Consider the following 24,202-nt stretch of genomic DNA (forward strand, 5'->3'; position numbering starts at 1 on the left):
AAGATTTACATTTCTCCTGCTCCCACAAGTTTTTTCTTTGTCCTCAGGACATTGTTTGGCCTTACTCTTCTCCCTCTACATGTAAACAGATACTGGACTCTCCCATTCCCTTAACAACATTATCATTTGTCTTGAGTCATCTTTCTTTGCCCTCACCCTCTATCTTCAAATTAAGTTTTAAAGAGAAAACTTGGATGAAGACAGTTTTCAACAAGATGTACTGAATTTCTAGCTCCAGGTGATTTTTAAACTTCTAGATGGCATCTGGTTAGTCTGGTAGAGATGAGATCCACTGGGTGTCCTGGAAAAAGTTCTGACCTCTGTCAGTCACAAAGGCTAATAAGCCAGTGGTCCTCAAACTACAGTACACGTAGGATGTGAAGTATAAGTGATGTGTTAGTTGCTCAGTCATGTCTGACTCTTTGCAACCCCATGGACTCTAGTCCACAAAGCTCCTCTGTCCATGAGGTTCTCCAGGCAAGAATACTGGAGTGGGTAGCCATTCCCTTCTCCAGGGGATCTTTCTGACCCAGGGATCGAACCTGGGTCTCCCATACTGCAGGCAGATTCTTTACCATCTGAGCTACCAGGGAAGCCGACACACAGGATAAGTGCCACTGTTTTATCTGGCAATCCTGCACGGGAGTCATATGACCTTAGTATCAGAGTCCATGGATCCACAACATATCCTGATTTAATAGGTCTGAGGTAGGGGCAGGGTTCTATAGTATGAAACATTATAGATGTGGTTGAAAAATATTTCCATGAACTTTTTGAAAATCCTCCTTCTAAAAGGTAGAGACTAATCCCCTCCAGTTGAGTGTGAGTTGAAGCTGGTGACCTGCTTCTAATGAACTGTGTGACAGAAATTGTGACTTCTGTGGATGTGAGACTTCTGAGATTAGGCATGAAAGATAGTGTGGGCTTCTTGCATTTCCCCCAGGTCTCTCAGCTGGGGAAAGCCAACAGAGCAAGCAGACAGACTGTGTGGACATCAAATAACTCTATGGCGAGGTCCATGTGTCAGGAAACGACAGCCACCTGCTGACAGCCCTGGGTGTGAGTCATCCTCTAACAACTCAGCTAAACTGCTCTCAAATTCCTTTCCCAAGACTCTGCATGATACAGTAACTGTCTGTTGTTGTAAACTACAAAGTTTTGGGATACTTTGTTGCACAGCAATAGGTAAATGATTCTGATGCAGGTGCTCTGCATACCACATTTTGTCAAATTATTGGACTCAGCCAATGAAAGGAATCCTAAACCATACCTGAAACAAATATGCTGTGGCTCTAACAATAGGCTGTTGGATGGATGATTCCTTCTTTATATGTAAGAAAATTATACTTAAGAAAAGGTCCCCAGATTAGTCTTAGAGTAAAATTTCCAAGTGCCCAAAAAGGGAGCAAAGAAGGGAGGGAAGGAAGAGAGGGAAGGAGGAAGGGCTAAGTGAAAGCAGTGCAGGAGAGAAAGAAGAGTGCAGGCAGCCCCCACGGCACCACAGTCAGCGGACTCCTACCAGGGGCAGACTCTGTTTCGTCTGGTGTCCCCTCTTCAACTGTGGACTCTTCTACTTTCACCAAAGGTGTTCTGCCCTTTAGTGAGGGCTCACTGGTAACTTTCTGAGGTTCCTTGTCAGGGTCTTTTCTCTCAGATTCCACTCTGACTTCTCTCTTGACAGGGCGGATGTTGCCGGGGGAGGGGGGCCGGAGCTGAGCAGGGGCAGCTTTGACTGGTCCAGGAGGTGTGGAGGGTGCTGGTCTGGGGGTGCCAGGCAGATGGGGAAAGGACTTGGATGGGAGCCTGGGCAACAGACAAAGAGAAGAGGGAATGTGAGAACAGGCTCGCCAGAACCCGCCTTTCTCCACATCTCTACCATGTAGTAGACTTGGAATACCAACACCAAGAGAAATGAAGGTATTTAGCTGTGTGAACATGTCTCTTACATCTTATGTGGCAAACACAGAAGTATTTGCTTTAGAGGCTCATTCCAGGTTTCCTTTTTCTTTCCTCTGAGGAAAAATGTTACTCCCTAAGAGAAGGCTAAACCATGTGGGGAGAACAGTTTCTTCTCAGAGGACAGACACTACTAATTATCCAATATGGAACAACACTGCCAGGCTCTTATATTTCACTTACCAAAGTCGGGAGGAAGCTGGTGATCTGGCTTTGGGATGAGATGGAGACAGAGACCTTTGGCTGCCGCATGTGAGGTGGAAGGGCACATTTTCTCTCTCCTTCTCTCTTTTATAGCCCTAAGTTCAGAGAAACACAATAATTAGATTTTTCCACAAGCAGGACAATCACATTCATAGTATTCAACAGTGGAGCTGTAATCCACTGAATGACTTGGAAAATTTCCAGCCTTTGCCGTATATATCCATTCCACCCCAACAAAAGGCCTTTATTAGGTTAAAACGGAACCTTATAATTGAAGCAACACAATCTGACACTAATAAGAAGGTTCTGGAAGTGTGATCTGGATGTGTATTTGTAAAAAACAAAGCAAAAACACACTTTTATAAAGCACCTATGCTTTCTATCTAAAACTGCCTGGACCAGAATCTCTCATAGTCTGCTATAGCCCACACAAATGTCAAAATAAAGGTCACTTCCAGCTTATCCTCCCTACCTTTGTCTCTTTTAATTCTTTAGCATTTTTCTTTTTTTCAACCTGGAACACACTACAGCTTAGTCTTTTTTTTTTTTTTAATTTACATGTCTGCTATATCAGACGTTAATTTTTTCTTTATACTAATGGTATATAAACAAGTCCTTCCTTACCTAGTGTCCTCTTGCCCTTGAAGGAAAAGTCAGACCCAAGGTGAGGTATTTTAGCTGTTTTTGGCCTTCTTCATTAGGGATGAAACGAGAATCTGACAGTGGGCTGAAATATCAGCCCTCCTCTGACTGAACCCTAGGAATTACAGAAATGACACCTTTCCCAGGTTGAAATGGGCAAAAGGAAACCCAGGAGTGTTCTGATAAAGTCAACCAAGACAAAAAACAAACAAGGAACATGGCAAGAGAGACTCATTCCAAGTATCTGAAACATGGCTGACAGTGCTCTGCGAGGGCAACGAATGCTTGCTGGAGACACCTGTGTAGATGTCTAGCAGTCCTTCACTCGGTGGGATCCTTGCAGGAACTCAGGACTGAGGTTGTTAGGGGAGAGACAGAACATCATCTAGCTTCAGGGCCAACAAGCTGGTGTGTACCTTCTTTTCTCTCCTTCCTGCCTGGCCTAAGCATCACCTACCTTCTCCATCACCTGCCCCCCGACTTTGTTCCCTTCAGCATTTCTTCTAACTGCTTCTCTTTTCCTTAGTAACATCCTAAATGATGGGATAGACTATAGGTGGGGGAAAACACCTCACTGTCAAATAATACTCAACATTTTCCCAGAATTTCTAAATAAAACAAATGAAGGATGGGGCAGGAAAGAGCTTCACAGGGCATGTGCCCTCTCTATATCACTTGCAGCTGCATGACCACCTTCTGTCCCCATCTCTGGTACCAGAAGGCAGGAGGCAGAGTCTCAGAGAACACTTGCAGTCCTTGGGTAGCTGAAGCAGTAGCCACCATATGGAACGCTCTTTGCAAGAGTACAGGGTGGCAATTATGCTTCCCTTCCCAAGGGAGGTTGGAGTTAAGTAGCTTGAATTGCTTTTCTTTTTCTCAAAACATTTTAATGTAGCTAAAGTCACAAATGTCTTTCAAATGTCTTTCTGTTGGTCTTAGACTCAATCATTTATTTGAGTTCCATACATGTGAAGGTGCTCCTAATTCTTATCCTGATCTGAGTTAATAGCCAGTGGTTTGTATAATAATCTTTCCTGTTAACACTCCACAAGACTAAGGTAGAAACACACACAGCAAGCTGACCATGTCAATGGTCTGGAAAACTTACCAGCAGGACAAAGACTTTAATTTTAGAGTTAGAGTTAGGTTTAGAATACAAATAACCTACAAGAGAGACAATATAAACAGATATCCCAAGGTAGCACTGTACAAAAGAACTTGGATGATAGAAGTATTCTGCATCTACACTGAATAAAATGGTAGCCACTAGCCACATTTGGCTATTTGAATTTGGACCTAAATTAAAATTTAATGTTAAGTTCAGTCTCACAAATGTATTTCAAGTGCTTAAGAGCAGTCAGTTGAATTTAGATAAACCAAACAAAATTAAAAAGAAAATTAAGAAAACAATACCATTTACAATAGCATCAAAAAAAGAATATGTAGGAATAAACTTAACCTAGGACATGGAAGATGTCTACGGTAAAAACTAGAAGTCACTACTGAAAGAAATGAAAGAAGATGCAACATAAATGGGAACACCTCTTATGTTCATAGGCTGGAAGACTTGTTATTGCTAATATATCACTACTATAAGCAAACTATAGAATCAATACACTCTATCAAAAGGCCACATCTTTTTTTTTTTTTTTTGGGCAGAAATAGAAAATTCCATCCTAAACTCATATAGAATCTCAAGGGACCCTGAATAGACAAAAGAGTCTTGAAAAAAGAACAAAGTTGGAAGTCACATTTTCTGGTTTTAGAACATATTACAAAGCAAAGGTAATCAAAACAATATGGTATTGGCATAAAAACAGACTTAAAGACCAATGGAACAGAACAGACCACCAAAAATAAACCCTTGAGTATATGGTCAAAGGAGCCTTGACAAAGGTGCCAAGACCACTTAATGGAGAAAAGATAGTCTAATCAACAAACGGTGCTGGGAAAACTAGATATCCATATGCAAAAGAATGTAGTTGGACCCTTACCTTACACCACATACCTTATACCACATACAAAAATGAACTCAAAATGCTTAAAAAACCTAAATGCTAAGACTTCAAACTATAAAATTCCCAGAAAAAAAAAATGGGGAGAGTCCTAATATTGGATTTGGTAATAATTTCTTGGATATGACACCAAAAGCACATGTAACAACAACAACAAAAAAATAGAAAAATGGGACTACAAACTTAAAAACTGCATCAAAGGATACAATCAACAGAGTAAGAAGGCAACCTAAAGAATGAGAGAAAATGTTTGCAAATCATATATCTGATAAGGAATATCCATAATATATAAAAACTCCAATAAAATTTAAAATAAGATTAAAAAACTAAAAAGATTAAAAATATGGGGAAGGGACTTGATTGGATTTTTCTCCAAAGATGATATACAGATGGCCAACAAACACATAGAAAGATGCTCAACGTCACTAACGATTGGAGAAATGCAAATCGAAACCATAATGAGATCATCTCACACTCCTTAGGCTACTATTTAGAAAACAAAACAAATATTGCTGATGATGTGAAAAAGTGGAAGATCTTGTACCTTGTTGGTTAGAATGTCTATAAATGGTATCGTCACTATGAAAAACAGTATAGCAGTTACTTAAAAAATTAAAAATAGAATTACCATAAGATCCAACAATCAGGTCCATATTCAAAAGAACCGAAGACAGGATCTCAAAGAGATATGTGCATACCCATGTTCACAGCCATGCTATTCGCAATATCTAAAAGGGAAGAAGCAACTCAAATGTCCATCAACAGATGAACAGATTAACAAGATGTGGTGTGTCAGTACATGTGTGTGTGTGTATATGCATTCTTAAAAAGAATGGAAATCTTGTCACATGCTACAATACGGAAGGACAGACTTAATATGCTAAGTGCGAGTAGTCAGTCACAAGAGACAAATGCAGTATGGTTTCATTCATGTGAGATATCTAAGTGTGATCAAATTCATAGGAACAGAAAGTAAAATGGTGCTTGCCAGGAGCTGAGGGATAAGGAAATGGAAAGTTATTGCTTAGTGGGTACAGTTTCAGTTTTGCAAGATTTAAAAAGTTCTGGAGATTGGTTGCATAACAATGCAAATATACTTAACATTTTTGAACTGTGCACTTAAAAATGGCTGAGAAGGTAAATTTTGTTTTTTTTGTCACAATTGAAAATTGTTTAAAAGATAAATTTCAAATTTGATCTGTCAGTCTCAGTTACATTTTCAAGTGCTTGGTTTCAATTCTGCAGTGCAGCTCTGGAATATAAATTATGTGAGTCGTTTTCTGACAGTAAGTATTTGCCTAAATATTTAATTGCAAAGAAATGAAAAGGTAGCCAATAGATCAAACACAGAAAGAAAGAGGCACGGAAAAGACAAAACAAAACTGGTGAGAAAATACAGGTAGTGGATCAAGTGATGACAAATCCCTCTTATTTAATCTGTTGGAGGATTGGCTCTCACGCTTTCCTCCTGGTGTGTTAATTTTCCTTTTAATCTCTAAAAAGATATTTTTCCTTTGGTAAACACTTTTCCCTACCCAATAAGTATCCAGTGTTCAGGGCCAAAGCTGTCCTAATTGACTATTACTATTTGGCCACAGCTAGGCTTTCTGAAGCATCAATGTGCTAATGATGGTAAACTTCCCAGACTTCAAAGGTAGTTTTACTTCTGGCTTCAAGGGCTGGAGGTCTGACTCAATCGTGAATTAAACGTTGATTCCTGAAAGCTTGAGGGGCTTGAAAGAAAACTGCCTATAGGCAAAGCCATCAAACTCTCACAACTCTTGAATTATCCTCAAAGGTCTAAGCAAAATCCTTTTAAGTGTCCATCAGCTTTATACATTGAACTGCTCTGGGAAGTTAAGATTGAAAAAAGCATTGTTCCAGCCTTTCATGGGTCATGCTATTACCACGAGAGAGGGGCAATGAGATCTCCTGGTTGACTGGGGGGTCCTTTAACACTAAAATACAAATGTCTACATCTTTCAACAGATGCCAAATAATACACAGCTTAAAGAAGAAGAAATATTCCTGGAGACATACAAGTGACCTCATTGCATTTACAGCATGGTGAATACTGAGGTTAGTTCAGCCACCCTGCCAGTAACAACAAGTACAAATTATATTCTTCACTTGCAAAATGTGATTCTGTAACAGAGCCCAACAGCCTTTCAAGAATTACTTAGCAGGTAATTAGTGTTTTCAAAATACTTTGTCACTATATTTTAAGATCTGGGCCTTGACATGCATTAGCTAAACAGACAAAAAGTATTTATCTTGCTTTTTGGTGAACCACATTTAGACTGCAGCCAGCTTCTGGATATGGTTGGAATAAAATGCAAAGGCAGCAGTCCAGGCCCACTTCCCCTTCAAAGCTTTTCTTACTTTCACACATAAAGTATGCCAGTATTGCACTGATTTGTTTCGAAGCACTCAGATGGCAGTCCAGCCACTCAGACATGCTTGAACAAAGAATGGTTTTCCTCTTCAAATTTCCTCTTCAAATTTTCTGTGGGAGTAGAATCCCCAAGTGGGGAGGAAGTGTAGGGGCAGGACCACTCAGCCTGGCAGACTCAAGACTGGTGGGTGGACGTGATGATGGATGTCGGCATGGCCCGCTCTGACATCTGCATTGCACCTCAGGGCGGTGTCCACTCTGCACAACAACAGCAGACTTGTGCTCACCAGACTCACCAGGCTTGCGTCCCAAGAGCTACTCACCGCTGTGCCGTGAACAGTCCTCCTCCGCGCGGAGCCCTCGGGTGGTGTTACAAAGAATTTTGGTCGCTCCAGTGGATTTCTAGAGTGTGCAGCTCTGTAGGGCGTGATGTTGATGGGGCTGCAAGATGCTGAACGAGGACAAATGGGGATAACTAGGGTGCAGGTGATTGTTTTACACACAAGAGTGCCAGAGGAGCAGTTGAAGGAAAGCCAAAAGCGGGATCAGGACAAGGAGCAAAGCAGAGATAGAGAGAAAAGTAGGGAGAAGTGTTATTACCTAAAGGCCTCCAGAACCATCACGCTCAATTCTCCTCATGGTCCTATTTACAGTGTGTCCAAAAGGAGGGCACGTCCAAGTGAAAAATCAGGAATATATAAACTATTTGGCTATTTAAATACTTTAATTAAAGATACAGACGTCAGCCATACAGAAAGCAATGGTCTTATATTCCTATAAACAGATGGTTCTGGTAAAATGCTATATTAGTGACAGATAATTTTAAGATAAGGATTGTTTATAATCAGATTTTTCCTAATTAGCTTTCAGATGGAACAAAAGGTGGAAAGACAGCAAGTGAGCAAGCAGGCAAGCAAGATATATTGCAGCTATTTTGGGAGTAAAATTCAACAGCCAGTGGGGAAAAAAAGCAACTGAATTTTTAAAATGTTAAATGACCAAGTCTCATCAGGTGTTAAGACTTGCTACAAGAATAACTAATAATTTCCAGAAAAAAATTCTGTAAATGTTTTATCTATTTAAAAGCAAATCAAATGCATGCTTTTGGGTTTTCCCAAAAGCCAAGGCATTGGATGGTTCACAAGAAGCAGAGGAACGTATAGGGAAATGGGATGTCATCATTTAAAACGGTGAAGAGAACATGAATATGTTAGAATTGCCAAAAATAAAGTTGAATTGTGAACAGCTGTTACAGTTTTACTTAAGATGAGATTTTTGTTTTGTGAAAACCACATAGTTTCTGACCTTACTTTCAAAGGAACATTGTCATTAATCAAGTGGTTGATTCTGAGTAACAATGGGGTTAAAGAAATTCACAGAACACAGGATAGGTATCAGACATTTGGGTACTAATGATCCAAGGTTTGCTTTCATATTTCATCCAGAAATCTCGTTTTCTAGGAAAATAAGACAAACATGACTACTGAAGGGAATACTATGTATCTGGACCATGTTATGACCTTACCCAACCCTCGCCATTGTAGCCACTCTTTAAAGAAACTATTACATCAACTGAATATAATAGTATTAAGTTAATAAATTCAAAACTCAAAAGTTCATAAGACAAATTCAAAGTAATCTTAATTTCAGAATTATGGTTAAAAATATGTTATTTTGGTTTATGCTATAGACAGAAAGTCCATCAGATTGCATCTTCACCCTTGTGTTCTTTTTCAGTAAATGCCTTGCAGTATCTTGTGGTTATCACTGAATGGTCAAGGCAGTGGACTGACTGGAAATGGCACTCTTTTCCCATCATCTGAAAACAGAACTCTTATTTCTTGGATAAGCTGAAACACTTTGCATTCCCTCAGTTCTCCTCAAAAGATATATGTCTTACTTGCAAACTGACATAAAGCTCTGCTTCAGACCTAAATGGTAAAGGAAATTTCCTTTATGTTGTAAAGGAGACCCTCTCACCATCTGGCTTACTGTGATCACAGGCAAAACGATTTGAAAACTTAACCTTTTAAAAAAAAAGAAAAAGAAAACTTAACCTTTTCTTAAGTGCTACAACAAAACACTTATCCTTCCCAGACAAGGAAAGAGTTCATTAATGCAAACCCCTTCCAATCCAATCCAATGCCTTTAAAGATGAACATCCTAGCACAAGGCACTTCTGTGGGATTTATGAGCAAGAGAGGCACACACAGCCCAGGGCACAGCCAGAGCTCATTGACTGCGCAACGATCAAGAAACCCTAGATAACAGCCTTTCTCTGAGCCCATGGGCCTGACACTGAAAAAGGAATGAAGCCCAGAAATATGATTTCTTTTTCCTCTAGTGGGAAGTAATAATTTCATGGGGTATCTATGGAACATTTCCTGAGACCAGCATGGCTGTAAACCGATCTCATCATGTCGTTGGTTCATTCTTTATTATAGTGCTGAGTGAATATGAAGGAAAGGAAGAAACCTACCTGACGTAGTCTATACAAAAATCCTCAAATTTAATTGTTCAAGAAATATTGTCTGGTTAATTCTAAGGAGACTACATCTCATGGAATTCATTGCTGTTCTTAACAGCAACTACTGGAAAACCTGAAACCTTTAACTCAATAGTTCTAATGATCTTGCCTTTCTGAAGGAAAAGGAAGAGCAATATTTGTTTTTTTCTCTGTAGAGTGCCCTCCATATCCCAAAGTAGTCTTATTAAACATAAAATTTCTTTTATGGAAATGTCTTTGAGCAAGCCTTCCACAATATCTGTATTTCTTTCTACTTTTGGTAGTAAGTATGCATTAATTGAACTCATTTGGATTTTCTATTTGAAATAATGGCTGCAGAGAAAAGATAATGCAGTTCATGTGGTTGATGTGCAACAGAGAGAATAACTACATGGTAGAATAATAACATTTATTAAGTGCTTACTATGTGCAGGTACTATTCTAAGCTTCTGTTTGCTTATGTTAATTCATTCAATCCTGAGCTCCAATAATCACATATATCTTAAATGTATTTTTAAAAAGTGGGCAAGGAAAAATCAACCCAAAGCAGTGGTCACAAATGAAACATATGAGACTGATTTCCAATTTTCAACTGCTCTTATTACTTGTTCTGGGAATTTACAATCACTGGACACCCTAGGGGTAAGGGAGGCTGTTTTGATCTGCTATTATAACCCTGGCTCTAGATGTAGGTCATCCTCTTGCCAATGGCAATTGGAGACAAGGTGAACTGAAGGAAAGACATTAAAAATAGGAAGACAAGAAAAAAACTCAAGGAGAGGAGTTGGAAAAATAAAAGTGATGGGAAAGTGTTTTTGACAAGATAAATGTGAGACATTAACATAAATAATTTTAAACAGAAAATTTTAAACACCACAGTTTGGGTTCATTAAATATAAGCTGTATCAATGCAATAATAGGTAACCATGATCTAAGGAAAGTATTAATAAAACAAACAAGTAAAGGCTATGTATGGCATTGCTTCACATTAAAATAAGTGACAAAAATGTATCAGTTTGTGAAAAGGAGGATGTAAAAGTTGCAAACAAGAGCCAGTTAGCAGATTAAAAAGCCCCTTGATTGAGCATAAGGACGGAAGGTGGAAAGATGGGCAAGTCAAATGGGTGGAAAATGCGGAAATGGTGTTGGAAGAGACTAGAGGAAGAGTGAAAGAATTGACAAGGTTAGTGATGACAGAAATAGCAAAGGGAGACAGTTCTGTTTTGTTTTGTTTTTTAGCTGTGAGGCAGTCCTTCACTATGAAACAACACACAGTGGAGGTTCAGGAGCACAAGAGACAAACTATTTGGATCCTGTGAAACACGACTGGAAAGCAGTTTCAAAGGGTCTTCAATTAGCTGGACACAAAGAAAAGCTGTCATGACTTGTATGTATGTACAACAAAATGGGCATAAAAATAAATTATCTTGTACTTTTTTGTCCAGAAAAATCTCAGATGCAATGTGACAGCTGACAGAAGAGTTGCTTTACAGAAAACACAGATCGCTGTGGTCCAGCTAGTTGAATGCACGATGGTACACAGAGCATCACAAGGGTGCCAAGGACAGAAGTACATGGAAGACCTAGTCCACCTCAGTGGCTCTGGTGCAAGTCACTCGTTGGCAGTCTCTTGCTTTCTACAGGAAGGTGGTAGGAATGCCTGTACTTGCTTTCTTGACTGCCTCCCAGGGGTACTGTGAGAAGTCAGGTTGATACTCGCTCACTGGGCACTATAGATGAAAGACATCATAAAACTACCAAGAGTTATTATTTAAAAAAAAAAAAAGAGGGCTAGTGAACATGAAGAGGCTTGCAAAGGCAAAGCCTTTTTAAAGGGAGCTTTATGAGGAGGCAATGCAGTTTCCTACATACCAAAGATGAGGGCTGGTCACATGGATATTTGGGAAAACCTAAGTCAACTCACTGAGACACTGCCAAAAGCCTAATACGTTTCTTCCCAGCTAGGTGTAGACTATACGAACTTCTCATTAAACTAATTGGCTCATTCAGGCATGTTTTACATTTTAAAAAAGTAGAGGAGTTATAACTAATTATAATAACTAGTACTTGGCACATTTTACATATTTTCAAAGTAATGTAACAACTAAGAACACTGTAATTAGCCTTCTCCACAACTCTTAAGAGTTTTGAAAGGGTACTATTCCTCGATTACATTTAAAAGCCTAGCCCAGGGAGGATAAGTGGCTAACCCACGGCCACATTTATGAAACACTATTCTTAAATAGGCTTGTGCTTTGATATTATCCCCAAGTCCACAAAGTAGCATTCAATCTTAAATTATTTCTACCTTTGATCATCTCCTCAGATGCGAAGGCAGAAAAAGGGAAGGGATAGGATTTTCTAGTAACAGTTATGAACTGACAGAAGCCTCTGGAGCCACCTGATCACAGGGAGGAACAGCCTTTGTCCGCCTGGCATCTGGTGTCCAGATAAGATGCTAAGATGGAAGCGCAGAGGAGCAATGCCAGGGGCATGAAACCAACACCAGCACACACATTTCCAATGCCACCCCACCAGGAGGGGGAGAAGCACACAATGGGAAGAACTGCGATGTGATTAGATGGAAATGGGGCGGCTCAGAGAGGGCTTCTAAAGGAGGACTTCACCTCACTAAGAAAGTTGCACCTTGACAGTTTTACCTGAATCTCCAGACAAGGCCGCTGTGCTTTTACTTCTGGCCAGGAACGCATGTGTGGGCGTCAGCAGTCTGTTAACCACGCTGCTCTCCCACGGGCTGAGCTGCAGGCGGCGAGCTAAACGTCACCACATAAGCGAGATGTTAGAAGCGTTCTTTCCAGGGGCGAGGCGGGTGCAAGGCATAATCCCTTTCACTTCCCAGGCCTCGGAGAGAAACCTCGACGAGAGAGGCTTGTCTGGGGAGGAAGGTGGTGCAGAGTTGGGGCAGGAGAGACTCTGCTCAGAGGAGCGGCTATTCCATAAGGTTGGCTCTCTTCAAGGTGTTAAGTCTGTGGCAGGCTCTATATTAGGTTTATGGACATGGCTTTTGCTAACCACCTGCCTATGGAGTCAACAGGTAACAAAACAGAAGAACCATTTCAAGCGGGTTTGGCATGTTTCTCTGAGTCCATCGAACCTAGCTGCCCTCACCGGGATGGGCAGCGGGCCTAAGCCATACACCTCAGCCAAAGGGTGTCCTAAGTATCCTGCATGTCAAGTTCAGCACAGGCTTGGGCAGCTTAATGTGAGACTGGAAATATGTAAATAAAGATAGAAAGGGTCTCCATTAGATTTTGCTACATCTCCATGAACTGCTACGTGGGTAACTGGGAGGGGCGGAATTAGATATAATAAAATGAAAGAGGACTCATGTAAAGTTCTGTATTAGAACTTTTGTTTTCCCCATTCAGCAAGCAGGTTCTTGCCTGGTTTGGCAAGAACATAAAACTTTTGATGGAGGATAAGGATAAAGCTGAACATAAAATTAAGATCAGATCAGATCAGTCACTCAGTCGTGTCTGACTCTTTGCAACCCCATGAATCGCAGCACGCCAGCCTCCCTGTCCATCACTAACTCCCGGAGTTCACTCAGACTCATGTCCATCGAGTCAGTATGCCATCCAGCCATCTCATCCTCTGTCGTCCCCTTCTTCTCCTGCCCCCAATCCCTCCCAGCATCAGAGTCTTTTCCAATGAGTCAACTCTTCGCATGAGGTGGCCAAATTAAGATAGAAAAGCCAAAATCCAACATAACCATAATGGTGGAAATTACTAGTGGGTTTGTGAAGAATCCAGAAAATAAATTTAAAATGATACAATGCAGTAGAGGCCCAAATTGTACTGGGGCTTCGCAAGACCACTGTTAGGAAATGAATGCTAATTACAATTAAATTACTTCGCTTATGCTATTACCTTCCAGTAATGGTCTATGAAAATACAGGAGCTACTTTCCAAAGATATCAGGAAAGAAGCTTGCAAAATCCTACAAATATCACTAAAATAAAGTGATCATATAGACTTGACCCTTGAACAACACAGCCTGAACTACACAAGTTCACTGACATGTGGATTTTTCCCACTAAGTATACTGTTGGCCCTTGGTGTTCATGGATGCAGAACCTGCAGATGCAGAGGGCTCACTATGGGGCTCAAGCCCTTGAGGGTCTGGGTGTCTGCAGCAGTTCCTGGAACTAACCTCCCGTGGATACCAAGAGAGGTCTGTATATTTTAGAACATACTCCCAAATCATTTATAAAAATCTTTAAAACTGTCTAAACCTGACAAGGCTACTCTGTTCTACACCACAAACAGCAGGTGCAAGTTCTCTGGCCTCTGGAGCAACTATTCTTATAATAATTTTTTATATATGTTATATTTTAAAGAAATGACTTCTAACTTGCAGAAAATTAATTTTAGTTAATAGAAGCCATCCAGTGTTAAAGGTTGTTATAAAAAATATCTGCTATTTCAAAGGGAGGTACCAACCTCCAATAAGTACCTTAATTACCTGACTTTATTTTAAAAGAGTAGCCATTTTGATCAGGCACTGGAGAATTTAAGAATTAGTGAATAGTTTATTAGATTTTCTGGGTTTTGGGGGGAGAGTCTTCATGGTTAAATTAAACCTTATCTATTGATATGAAGACATAAATAAACATCTGTTATAAAAACTATTATAATACAGTTGGTAGAATGCACAATAGGATAAGTGCCATTATAAGCTGCAGTATGTGTGTGTGTGTGTGTGTGTGTGTGTGTGTGTGTGTATCAACAGAACATAATCTAAAAATGTAATCTAAAATTAGAATACATTCAGAGAATTAAATCAGTGGGGAAAGTAATTAGAATTAAAATCCTCAACAGAATTGTAATTTCAGTAGATGATAAAGAAGAGGTGAATCCTTCCTTTTCTTAGATAAACTCTGTAGAATAAATGACTCAAAACTGCAGAGATGGTCTATCATTGAAAAGATATGTCTGCTTTTTTCTCCTTGATTAAGAAGCTCTATTGCTCTATTTCTGTTTCGTCTTTAAGGCATCAACCAAAGAATCCGCTTCAAATGAAGATCATTAAACACCCTCTTTGACTTGGGTTTAAAGCAAATCCAAAGAGATTTAATAACTTTGAAACTCTAAATGAAAGATGTTGCTAGGAGAAATATGTTTCCAGTTCTACCATATTCTTACTATACTATGCCCTGAGCAAGCAAGAGAGAAACAGATCTCTTCCACCATAAGATAAATTTTTAGTAAAGGTTAGTACAGGAGAGTTACTTTTTAAATTTTTTTCTACCCAGAAGGGCCTGATCTTGAGATAAGCTGCTGAAGGAAAAGGTATTAATTTTCATGAACAACTATAGTATTGATCCTCCTTAAGCAGTTAAAATGAGATATTGACAATTTCCTTAATAGACAATCTGGTCCAAGGGGGCAACTAAACATTACAGATATTTGTGCTGCCCTGTTCCTCCACAAGCAGAAATCACTATTTAGTGCCTAATGATGGGTGCCAGGTAGAAATCAGGCACATATTGTTACATCCTGAAATGTTCTATGAAATCTTCCATTTTTTTTTTATATGATGGCACAAAAAACCCATTCTCAGGCCAAACAGAACATGCGGGCAGAATTCAGCTTTAGGCCCACCCCCATGTCCTCTAATCTAGACTATGGGGAAAAAAAATGTATGGACTAATTTCCAGCTAGGAGTAGCCAATTTCCTTATTTTTTTTCAAACGTTCTGTCTTCCTTGAGGGGGGAAAAATGGTGAAGAAGGAAGCTTAATAATAAACACTTTTCATGCAAAAATTCCCAGTGGCAATATTGTCTCTGTTGTAGCAATTACAGAAATCTTTAGTAATCAGGGGTTTCCTTTAACTAGGGTCATTTTATCAGTCTCTGTAACTCTATATCCAGGTGTGATAATCAAAATATTTAAAAACTGATGGGGCTAGTAGGTAACACTCTTTAACCCCTTTAGCTCTGGAGGGCCTGGGGAAGCACAGCTTGGGGAAGCACAGCTTGGGGAAGTGGATATTTACCAACTCGTATGGAAATATTCCAGCATTTTGAATAACTAGCAGAGCACTTCAGTTGAATGTCAACTTTGATAGTATCAGAGCTTCAATTTAACATCACCTTTAAGGCCTGTGCTGTAGGGCTGAGAAAGCTCAAACAATCTAGTAATGGTGTACACTCTCTAAGGACCAGACTGTAAAAGCCTCTAATAATTTGATAAGAATGCTTTCTACTTTGATAATAAAGCATAATTGAATTTAACCAATAGATAGCAGAAAAATTATACTAACTAAATTACTTAGATCTCTCAAATTAGCAAAGTTCAAATGCAGATTTTTATTCTCATTAAAAGACAGAGCCTTCTCACTGTGCTACTGAGTGTTCTGCCTAACTTAAGAAAAATTGCTTCCTGAACCACATGGGAGCCTCTGGATGAACCAGACTTTTCTTCCAGGCTGACCTCACCAGTTAAACCAGGACTGGGTCACAGTTCTTTTGATAAGAGGGCAGAGACGTGGAACCCGCAGATTTAGTGCTGTCCTCCTCATCCTTTTAGTTCAGCTTGGCATCAGGTTTTACAGACCTGTACCATGATTCAGGGGGCAATTTCCTGGCTCCAGCTAGTCACTGCTTGCAGAACTTTCCCTGACCCTTGACCTCACCCAAAGGCAGAGCGGACGGAGTCAGGAGTAATCTAAGGAAGGCCATCCATGAAGGAGAGAACTGCAGAGGCAGCCCAGCAACAACATGCATTGGGAGCTGGCGATCTCTGCTCTAACCCCTCTTCTCTGTGATTAACCTGCCAGTTATGAAGTCAGGCCCTTCATCTCTCAGGGACTCTGCCATCCAGTCGAGCCATCCAAATTGTTCCCAGTTCTAAGATCCGATTACTTCAGACTATTCAATCAGATACTGTCACGTGTCAGATACTAGCTGACACAGTACTGTCATTCCATAGAAGTGTGGATAGAATACTGGTCGGTTTATCCCCGCTCCCAACATTGCCCCAATTTTAGCTACGGAATCAATAAGCAAGGTTTAACTGAAAATTACTGTGAAATCCCGATTATGGTTTGTTTTATATCCGTGTTCACAAAAATATAAAATTCAAGTGCTAAGTGGCCAGTTCCAAAGAAAAGAGGAATAGACAACTGCTAAGAACAGTATCTATATTTTACACTAAGGGAATTGGCTTGAAAATAAAGGCTACTTATGAAAGGAGCTTCAATTCATAATACTTTTCCCTAACATATAAAAGGCCATCTAATACCAATGATTTAGGCAAACTAGGTTAAAGAAAAGATTTAGGTTAAAAGGCAAGAATTGGAAGTTGTTCAAACATTTACTGTTTTAAGAGATTAATTCTAACATCAACACATTATATTATACATTACAATGACACCGTAACTTTTATACAATACAAAATATACAAATACACATGCACACATATAGAACATGCACACATTACAATCTTTTTTAAAGACTATAAACACTTCAAAACCAATCAGTTTCTTAATAAAGCACTCAAAAAAACCACAATTTGTTACTTTCAAAGAGTGTTTTTATATTGCACAATAATTCTTTGGTTTGTCAAATTTAAAATTGTTTTAGTTATGTAAAACAAGTAGCTTATCTTAAAAGCTTGATTTTTCATTCTATGATATATATGTAGAATGAAACTTTACTTTTATAAGTAACTCAGCATTCATGTACTGTAAATCCATGGGATGAATAAAACTCAAAATTCAAATAAAATGTTAACTGGAGGACTATGAATATTGAAATTTTTAGGAGGCTTACATAATGATATTCTTAAAGTTGGGCCATATTCCTTTAAATGAATGGACACCAAAAAAACCAGTCACACACACAAGAAATGCAGTAAGAAAGGTTTGGTTAAAGGAAAAATAAGTTAGCAAAATGAAATCTGCCAACATGAATCATTTAAAAAGATTTTTTAGAATGTTAATGCCTGGAATTCCCCAAGTACAGATGAAAAGTCAAAGACAATCTGATTGAAATGAAATAAATGTTCATAACAGATTATTAGCATGTTGGTGGATAAGTGGGTGATTTCTGGAGCTGTAAACTCCTGTACTAAAAACTTGAGAGAAGCACCGCTTTTCATCACTGCTAAATGCAATCATTCAGCCAAGTTCTAAAATGAGAAATGTTCTTGTCGCAAGGAAAATGCTGCTCAGACGTTTATTGCTTTTTTACTCTGAAGTTTTTTTCTTCCTATTTAAGAAACGTAGGGAAAGCAACTTCAGATGCTTATTCTTAGCTGTAAACATCCAGAAAATAAAAGCATTAAGGAAATAACAGAACACTTTTTTTGTTTTCCTTTTGACTGTACCTCTATCTGGAGAATTTAGTAAAGTTGCAGATGAAGAGGAGAGCCGCTTGCTAATGACGGGATCAACATGTTTCGAAAGATTCATGGTGGAAACTGACCGCCTGTCTGGATCTAAAACAAATGGAGATAATGCTAATTGACAGCCAGCATGCAGGATTGCAATTTCCTAGTTCACTGATGGAAGGAAAAACTAGGATTGGATGCTTTCAGCTCTATGGCTAGATCTTTACTATAGCACAGTTTTCTAAGTGGACATTTTAAGGTAACTTAAAGGCTAGAAATAATACTCATTTTTCTTATAGGAAAATAAAAATATTAAAGAACTATTCAGTTCACCAGTTTGTCAGCCAGGGAAATTCAAGCATATGGTTACAATACAACAAACGGAGGAAGACCAAAGGAAAACCAGTGGCGGGCAACGAAAATGACGGAGGCAGCCCATGAAGCAAAAGTGGGTCTACAAGAGGGAACGCCTTCATCATTTCCCAAAGGAGAAACAATGCGGCAGTAATAGTGCTGGTGAGATAGAATGCAAACACCAGGGTCTGTGCATCTGCTGATACTTTTGCTTGTAGAGTCATTTTACAAGGGCACTAAAGTGCACTATAGAAAAACATTAATCAGAAACAAAAAAAAAGCAACACTGCAGGTGCGGAAAGGATGGCCCCTAGAGCATTTCTTTTTAAAAAATCTACTAATGACCACCTCTGTGTGCCTAGATCACAGAGATGAGTGTGGTTTATAGACACATTATAGAATCAGCCCACAAACTTGCCAAACAATATGGTGGCCATGCAAAGACAATCAGAATTAAGTTTATTAATAACATTCTTATTGCTGCTGGATAATTTTAGAGTAATTCTTCAAGTTAGAAGAGAAATAATAGCTGTATAAAAGGGAAGAATCAACTCTGATGGTTTGCCCTCTGAACAGCAGACCAAGCTGTAACCACGCTCATTAGTGTACATCACATTTCCTGAATACAAGTGCGTATAATGAAAGTCTAAAAAAAACCTCATTATTTTATTTATTTAGGATGCAGGGAGTTGTTCTGATCTATATTAGCCAAAGTTAAAGGACTCCTGATGTATTTTGTTTTATTTTCTATGGTCAGCTTCTTCTAAAACTGAACACAAACCAACATATTCCTTGTGGGAGAGACCTTCGAACCCTGTTCCCACATGTCTAAACTACCCCTGGGAGTAAATATGTTAAACTTTCTTCCCCAGAATAATCACTGGTGGCTATTACTTACAGTGTACAGGGGATAAGCATGTCTTCCACCAACATCAGATATTCCTGTCTTCTACAGGGACTCATCTTTACAGTTGAAGCAATTAAAAAATTTTTAATTTATTGACATATCATTGATTTATGTGAAGTGATTTAATCATCAAAAGAAAAAAACCAAACATCATTTCTGTGACTCAAATTCACACTTAATGGATGGGCTCTTAAGGGAATCCTAACAAAGAAAAGACTTAGGGTAAAATGTCAAAAGAAACAATGACAAAATGGGAGGTTTAAGGACACAAAGAAGGATAAGGAAAGTTATTTCCAGGACATTTCATAGCAATACATTGTCTGATATTGCTTTATATGTTCAGTTTCAGTTGGGGGGAAATAGTGTCTATATGCAGGCCTATCACACATAATTAAATTTATGGAGATAAAATATGTATTTATTATATTACTTAACAAATAAGAATCTTTATTTTCCCTCTCTGAACAAAACACAAATTCACAAAAGGATTTAAGAATTGGATTAAAAAGTATAGTCTTTACAAAGCAGGGCTAGCTGACGTGGGAACAGTCAGACAACACATTGATTTGATCTAGATTAAAGTTAATTTCCAGGATTTGTTTGCTGTGTCTACCACAAGTTAGCATTGTTGTGAAGTAAGGAGTAGGCAAAATGAGCAAGACCTGGTTACTGCTCTTGAGATCTTGGCAAATCATTCTGACCATTGAGAATTTTGGTAAATTCTCATTATTTTCAAACTTCTCTATTATAGGAGCTGCTGCTGCTGCTAAGTCACTTCAGTCGTGTCTGACTCTGTGTGACCCCACAGACAGCAGCCCACCAGGCTCCCCCATCCCTGGGATCCTCCAGGCAAGAACACTGGAGTGGGTTGCCATTTCCTTCTCCAATGCAGGAAAGTGAAAAGTAAAAATGAAGTCGCTCAGTCGTGTCCGACTCTTAGCGACCCCATGGACTGCAGCCTACCAGGCTCCTCCGTCCATGGGATTTTCCAGGCAAGAGTACTGGAGTGGGGTGCCATTATAGGAGCAATATTCTCCAATTCACAGCCCTAATAAAAAAATGATTTATCCAACAGCTCACAAATACAACTTTGAGTGGCAATAACAGAGGTCATATATTGAACTCTAAGCATGGAAGCAAGAAGTAAAGCTAAGTAACTTGACATCCCCTCAAAAATGTTGGAGGGAATTCCCTGGGAGGCCAGTGGCTAGGGCTCCCAGCTTCCACTGCAGTGGGTATGGATTTGATCTCTGGTCGGAGGAACTAAGATACTGCGTGTCACACACTGCAGCTAAAAAAAGAAAAGCTTGAAAGTCTGCACAGGTTTACCTGTTTAACAGGCACATGTAAAACATGAAGCCACACAAAAGTGAAATAAGGAAGGTTATAAAAGCATATACCATGATGACTTTTTTGCATGGAACAAATATGCAAAATTATACCTAGAATGAAATATCACATGTAAATGATCCTTATGACCACAGATTTGATGTGCCCCACTGCAAATACAACTGGGTCATGACGAGCCAAGAAGGAAAAAACAAATTTGATTCACTGCATAGGAAAGAAAGTTGTGGCAATATGCTTTTAGATTTTTTTAAATGATGAGGTTATAGAAGATACACTGAATGTTAGGAATGAAAGGGATAGAGAAAACAAACAAAAATCCATAGTTACTTATATGAAAACTGAAAGTTACAATAGCTGTACTGATGGAGGCAGAGTGAAATAAAGCCAAACTGGATGTACTTTGACCTCAGGTGATTTATCAGTGAAAAAACATTTTCTTTAAGGTTTTATCCAAAATGATCATTTAAAGAGAAAGTAAGCATATCACCGGTAATTACTTTATTTCAATACCTTTAAGTCACCCGAGTTATACTATCAACACTTGAGAAACACTGTGCCATGTCCCAGATCTAGGTCTATGCAGTAGGATATTAAGCATGCATTATGACTAAGGCGGCAATGGTTCAGCTAGTGATGAACTGGCCCTAGTCTGAGGTGCTAGCTACAGGTCAGGCGATCAGCAAATCACAAGGAGGTCAGTACCAGGTTTTCTAGTACCACCAAAAGTTGTGAAGTGGTGGTCCAGGCCTGCTAAATCGAGAAAGGTGAATGATGATTCAACAAAACCACCTGGGGACAGAATGTAAGACAATGATTTTCCAAAGTAAATTAAAAAAAAAAAAAAAAAGCTTATTAGACTCACACATATGAAACTGACACACTACATAAAATTCAAGGTGTATTGAATTTACAGTACAAAAATAAGGCCTTTCACTAAGTCCAAATTTTAGGATTTTTAGTCAATTTAAGTACAAGGAATCACGTGGACATTCACTACTATTTCTAGCTTCAGAAATCTGCACTTCCTCTTGCAGAGCCTTTGTGTTCCATATACTTTAGGATCAGAATACATAAGCTCATAGGATTGATTCTGAACTGCGACAGTGCTAGGATTCTCGCAGAAAAAAAGGCAAAACTGGTTAACCCATTCCGTAATCTTGAAACCCCTATGCAAATAAATTACCAAAATAATGTAGAACTGAAAATAGTTGCTGAGAAAAATTGCACAGATTTCTGTTTCTTTAAAGAACTTTGTAACAAATGAGAAAAGCACGGAGGGAGGGGACCTTATCTTCTTATCTCCATCACCCTCTTATCCTCAAACAGTAGAAGCATCATTTCATTGTAGCTTAATTATTTATGCAGGTTTTTTTAAACAGAGTAAAAAAGTAACTGTGACTTTAACTGTGATTTAAAAAATAATGATTTTGGAAAGAGGCTTCTCCATTTACCTGTGTTGTGGATGCTCGGGCTCCCATGGAGAGCACCTCCCCATGACCACCGGTTTTGTTTCTGTTTTGGCTTCTGGCTCCTCTCCATTGTACGTCGCACAACGGCTTCATGACGTTCCTTTAAATGGAACAGAGGAGCTGATGATAAGATTCTACCTGGTTGTTGGAGGATTCTTCAACTTAAGGCAGAGTGGGGTGAGAGGTACTACTTAAATTTCAACCTTAATACTCCTAATACTCAGAAGATTCCTAAACTCTACACTTTAAGGTGAGAGTAGTACTATCAACATGGGGGTGGGTGGGTGGTAATTATTAGGTTCCAGCTGATAAAGCCCTTGGCATACAGCAGGTACTTAAAAAAAGGACTATTACTATTACCACTGACTTCCCAGGTGGCGCTAGCAGTAAAGAACCTGCCTACAAATGCAGGAGTCGTGAGACGCAGGTTCCATCCCTGGGTCAGGAAGATCTGCTGGAGGAGGGCGTGGCAACCCACTCCATATTCTTGCCTGGAGACTCCCATGGACAGTGGAGCCTGGTGGGCTACAGCCCATAGGGTCACAAAGAGTCAGACATGACTGAAGCATCTTAGCACACTGCAGGGAGTGTGATGCTTTTCCATCAACTCACATAAGCCCGTAGCACAGGTCTTAGTTTAAGCAGACGTGTAACACATGTGGTTCTGTATTTAAAAACAGAATCTAGAATCTGAGGATGTGGGTAATCCCAACCCACAATTTAATGGACTGTATGACTTTGTGTGACTTAGCTATTCTGAGTCTAAAGCTTCATTTCCACAGAAAGTGGTAACACTCAAAGGTTGAGTAAGAGTTAAATGAGATAACTGATGTGGAAATATTTATAAATGGTAAAGCCCTACAGAAATCCAGTTGCTGGGATTAACACTTCAGCATGCATGAAGTAAGCATAAATAAGTTATAGGTCCAGACCGGAGAAATGAGTTTTTAAAGGTCTTGTGGAAACAATGACAATCACATCATTCTCAACCTGATTTCCACACCACAACCTCCCTAGAAACTATGAAAGTCAGAGTTGCTGAGTCATGTCTGACTGTGACCCCACGGACTATAGCCGGCCAGGCTCCTCTGTCCATGGAATTTTCCGGCCAAAATACTGGAGCAGGTAGCCGTTCCCTTCTCCAGCGGATCTTCCTGACCCAGGGATTGAACCCACATCTCCCGCATTGCAGGTGGATTCTCTACTGTCTGAGCCACCAGGGAAGCCCGTAGAAACTATGACTGCTGGTAAATCTGCTGCCTCAGACATTCTAGCTGTGCATCATGGCGCCTCGGTGGGAAGCTTCACAGTTAATGTGCTGTTTTTGAAACAGACGTGCCTCCCACGTGTCCCCAGGGCAGCATCTCACCTTGTCCTCCTCGAGCCTCTGCCGTCGCTTCTCCTCCACGGCAGCCCTCCGCCGTTCCTCTTTCAGCCTCTGCTCTTCTAGCTTCTTCTTCCGCTCCTCCAGGTGCTTCTCGTAGTGTTGCCTGGCCCGCTCTTCTCTCTCTAACCAGACGATTTCTCTAGCAGCTTCAGGAGGAAAAACAAGGGAAACCAAACACAGGCAAGTTTAAAACCTTAACAGTTGGGGATGTAGAAGTGGCCCACATTTAACAAACATGGATGGGGTCTTTGGTTTTTATTAACCAACCATGGCCTGTGCTTTCCTCAAATTTTCAGGGAAAAAAATACTACTGTTGATTTTGAGCATAATTTAATATGCAAACAATGAGGCGGAAGAAGATGCACTTAATTCTATTCTTTGGGAACTGGAACAGCCCTCCAGTTTGGTACATTATTACTGCAGAAGAAGGCATGCATCACATACTCTAGCCTCAAAGCTGATAGCAATATGATACTCTCAAACCCAGCAGCACCATCTGTCTCTCTCTTATTAAAATATGTGATAACCTTCAGATCGAAAGCCTGTAACTTCCTTTCAACATAGCATTGGTTCTGCAAATGTTAAAAGGATTTGGGAGAGTGGATATGTGTATATGCAAAACTGATCGACTTTACTATACAGCAGAAACTAAAACAACATT

At 39.5% G+C, this 24,202-nt stretch overlaps 1 protein-coding gene across 34 annotated transcripts in view; it reads right to left on the minus strand.

Annotated features, from left to right (window-relative positions):
• Window positions 1-24,202, minus strand: part of MAP7 (microtubule associated protein 7) — a 179,311-nt gene that overhangs the window by 12,389 nt on the left and 142,720 nt on the right. For 15 of the 34 annotated variants that reach the window (XM_086318025.1, XM_086318016.1, XM_086318022.1 and 12 more), the window contains 7 exons: window positions 23,524-23,687; window positions 22,137-22,254; window positions 18,072-18,182; window positions 12,379-12,492; window positions 7,536-7,663; window positions 2,140-2,255; window positions 1,520-1,803 (listed from right to left, as the gene is read on the minus strand). In XM_086318025.1, coding sequence (XP_086174151.1) covers window positions 1,520-1,803; window positions 2,140-2,255; window positions 7,536-7,663; window positions 12,379-12,492; window positions 18,072-18,182; window positions 22,137-22,254; window positions 23,524-23,687 — 1,035 coding nt within the window. Of the gene's footprint in view, window positions 1-1,519; window positions 1,804-2,139; window positions 2,256-7,535; window positions 7,688-12,378; window positions 12,493-18,071; window positions 18,183-22,136; window positions 22,255-23,523; window positions 23,688-24,202 lie in introns of all 34 variants that reach the window. The other 19 variants (XM_086318011.1, XM_086318009.1, XM_086318017.1 and 16 more) reach the window with 3 other exon arrangements.

Source organism: Bos grunniens, chromosome 9 (genome assembly GCF_055505025.1).
Source record: "Bos grunniens cultivar Pamir isolate PY7600 chromosome 9, Bosgru_T2T1.0, whole genome shotgun sequence".
Taxonomy (NCBI): domain Eukaryota; kingdom Metazoa; phylum Chordata; class Mammalia; order Artiodactyla; family Bovidae; genus Bos; species Bos grunniens.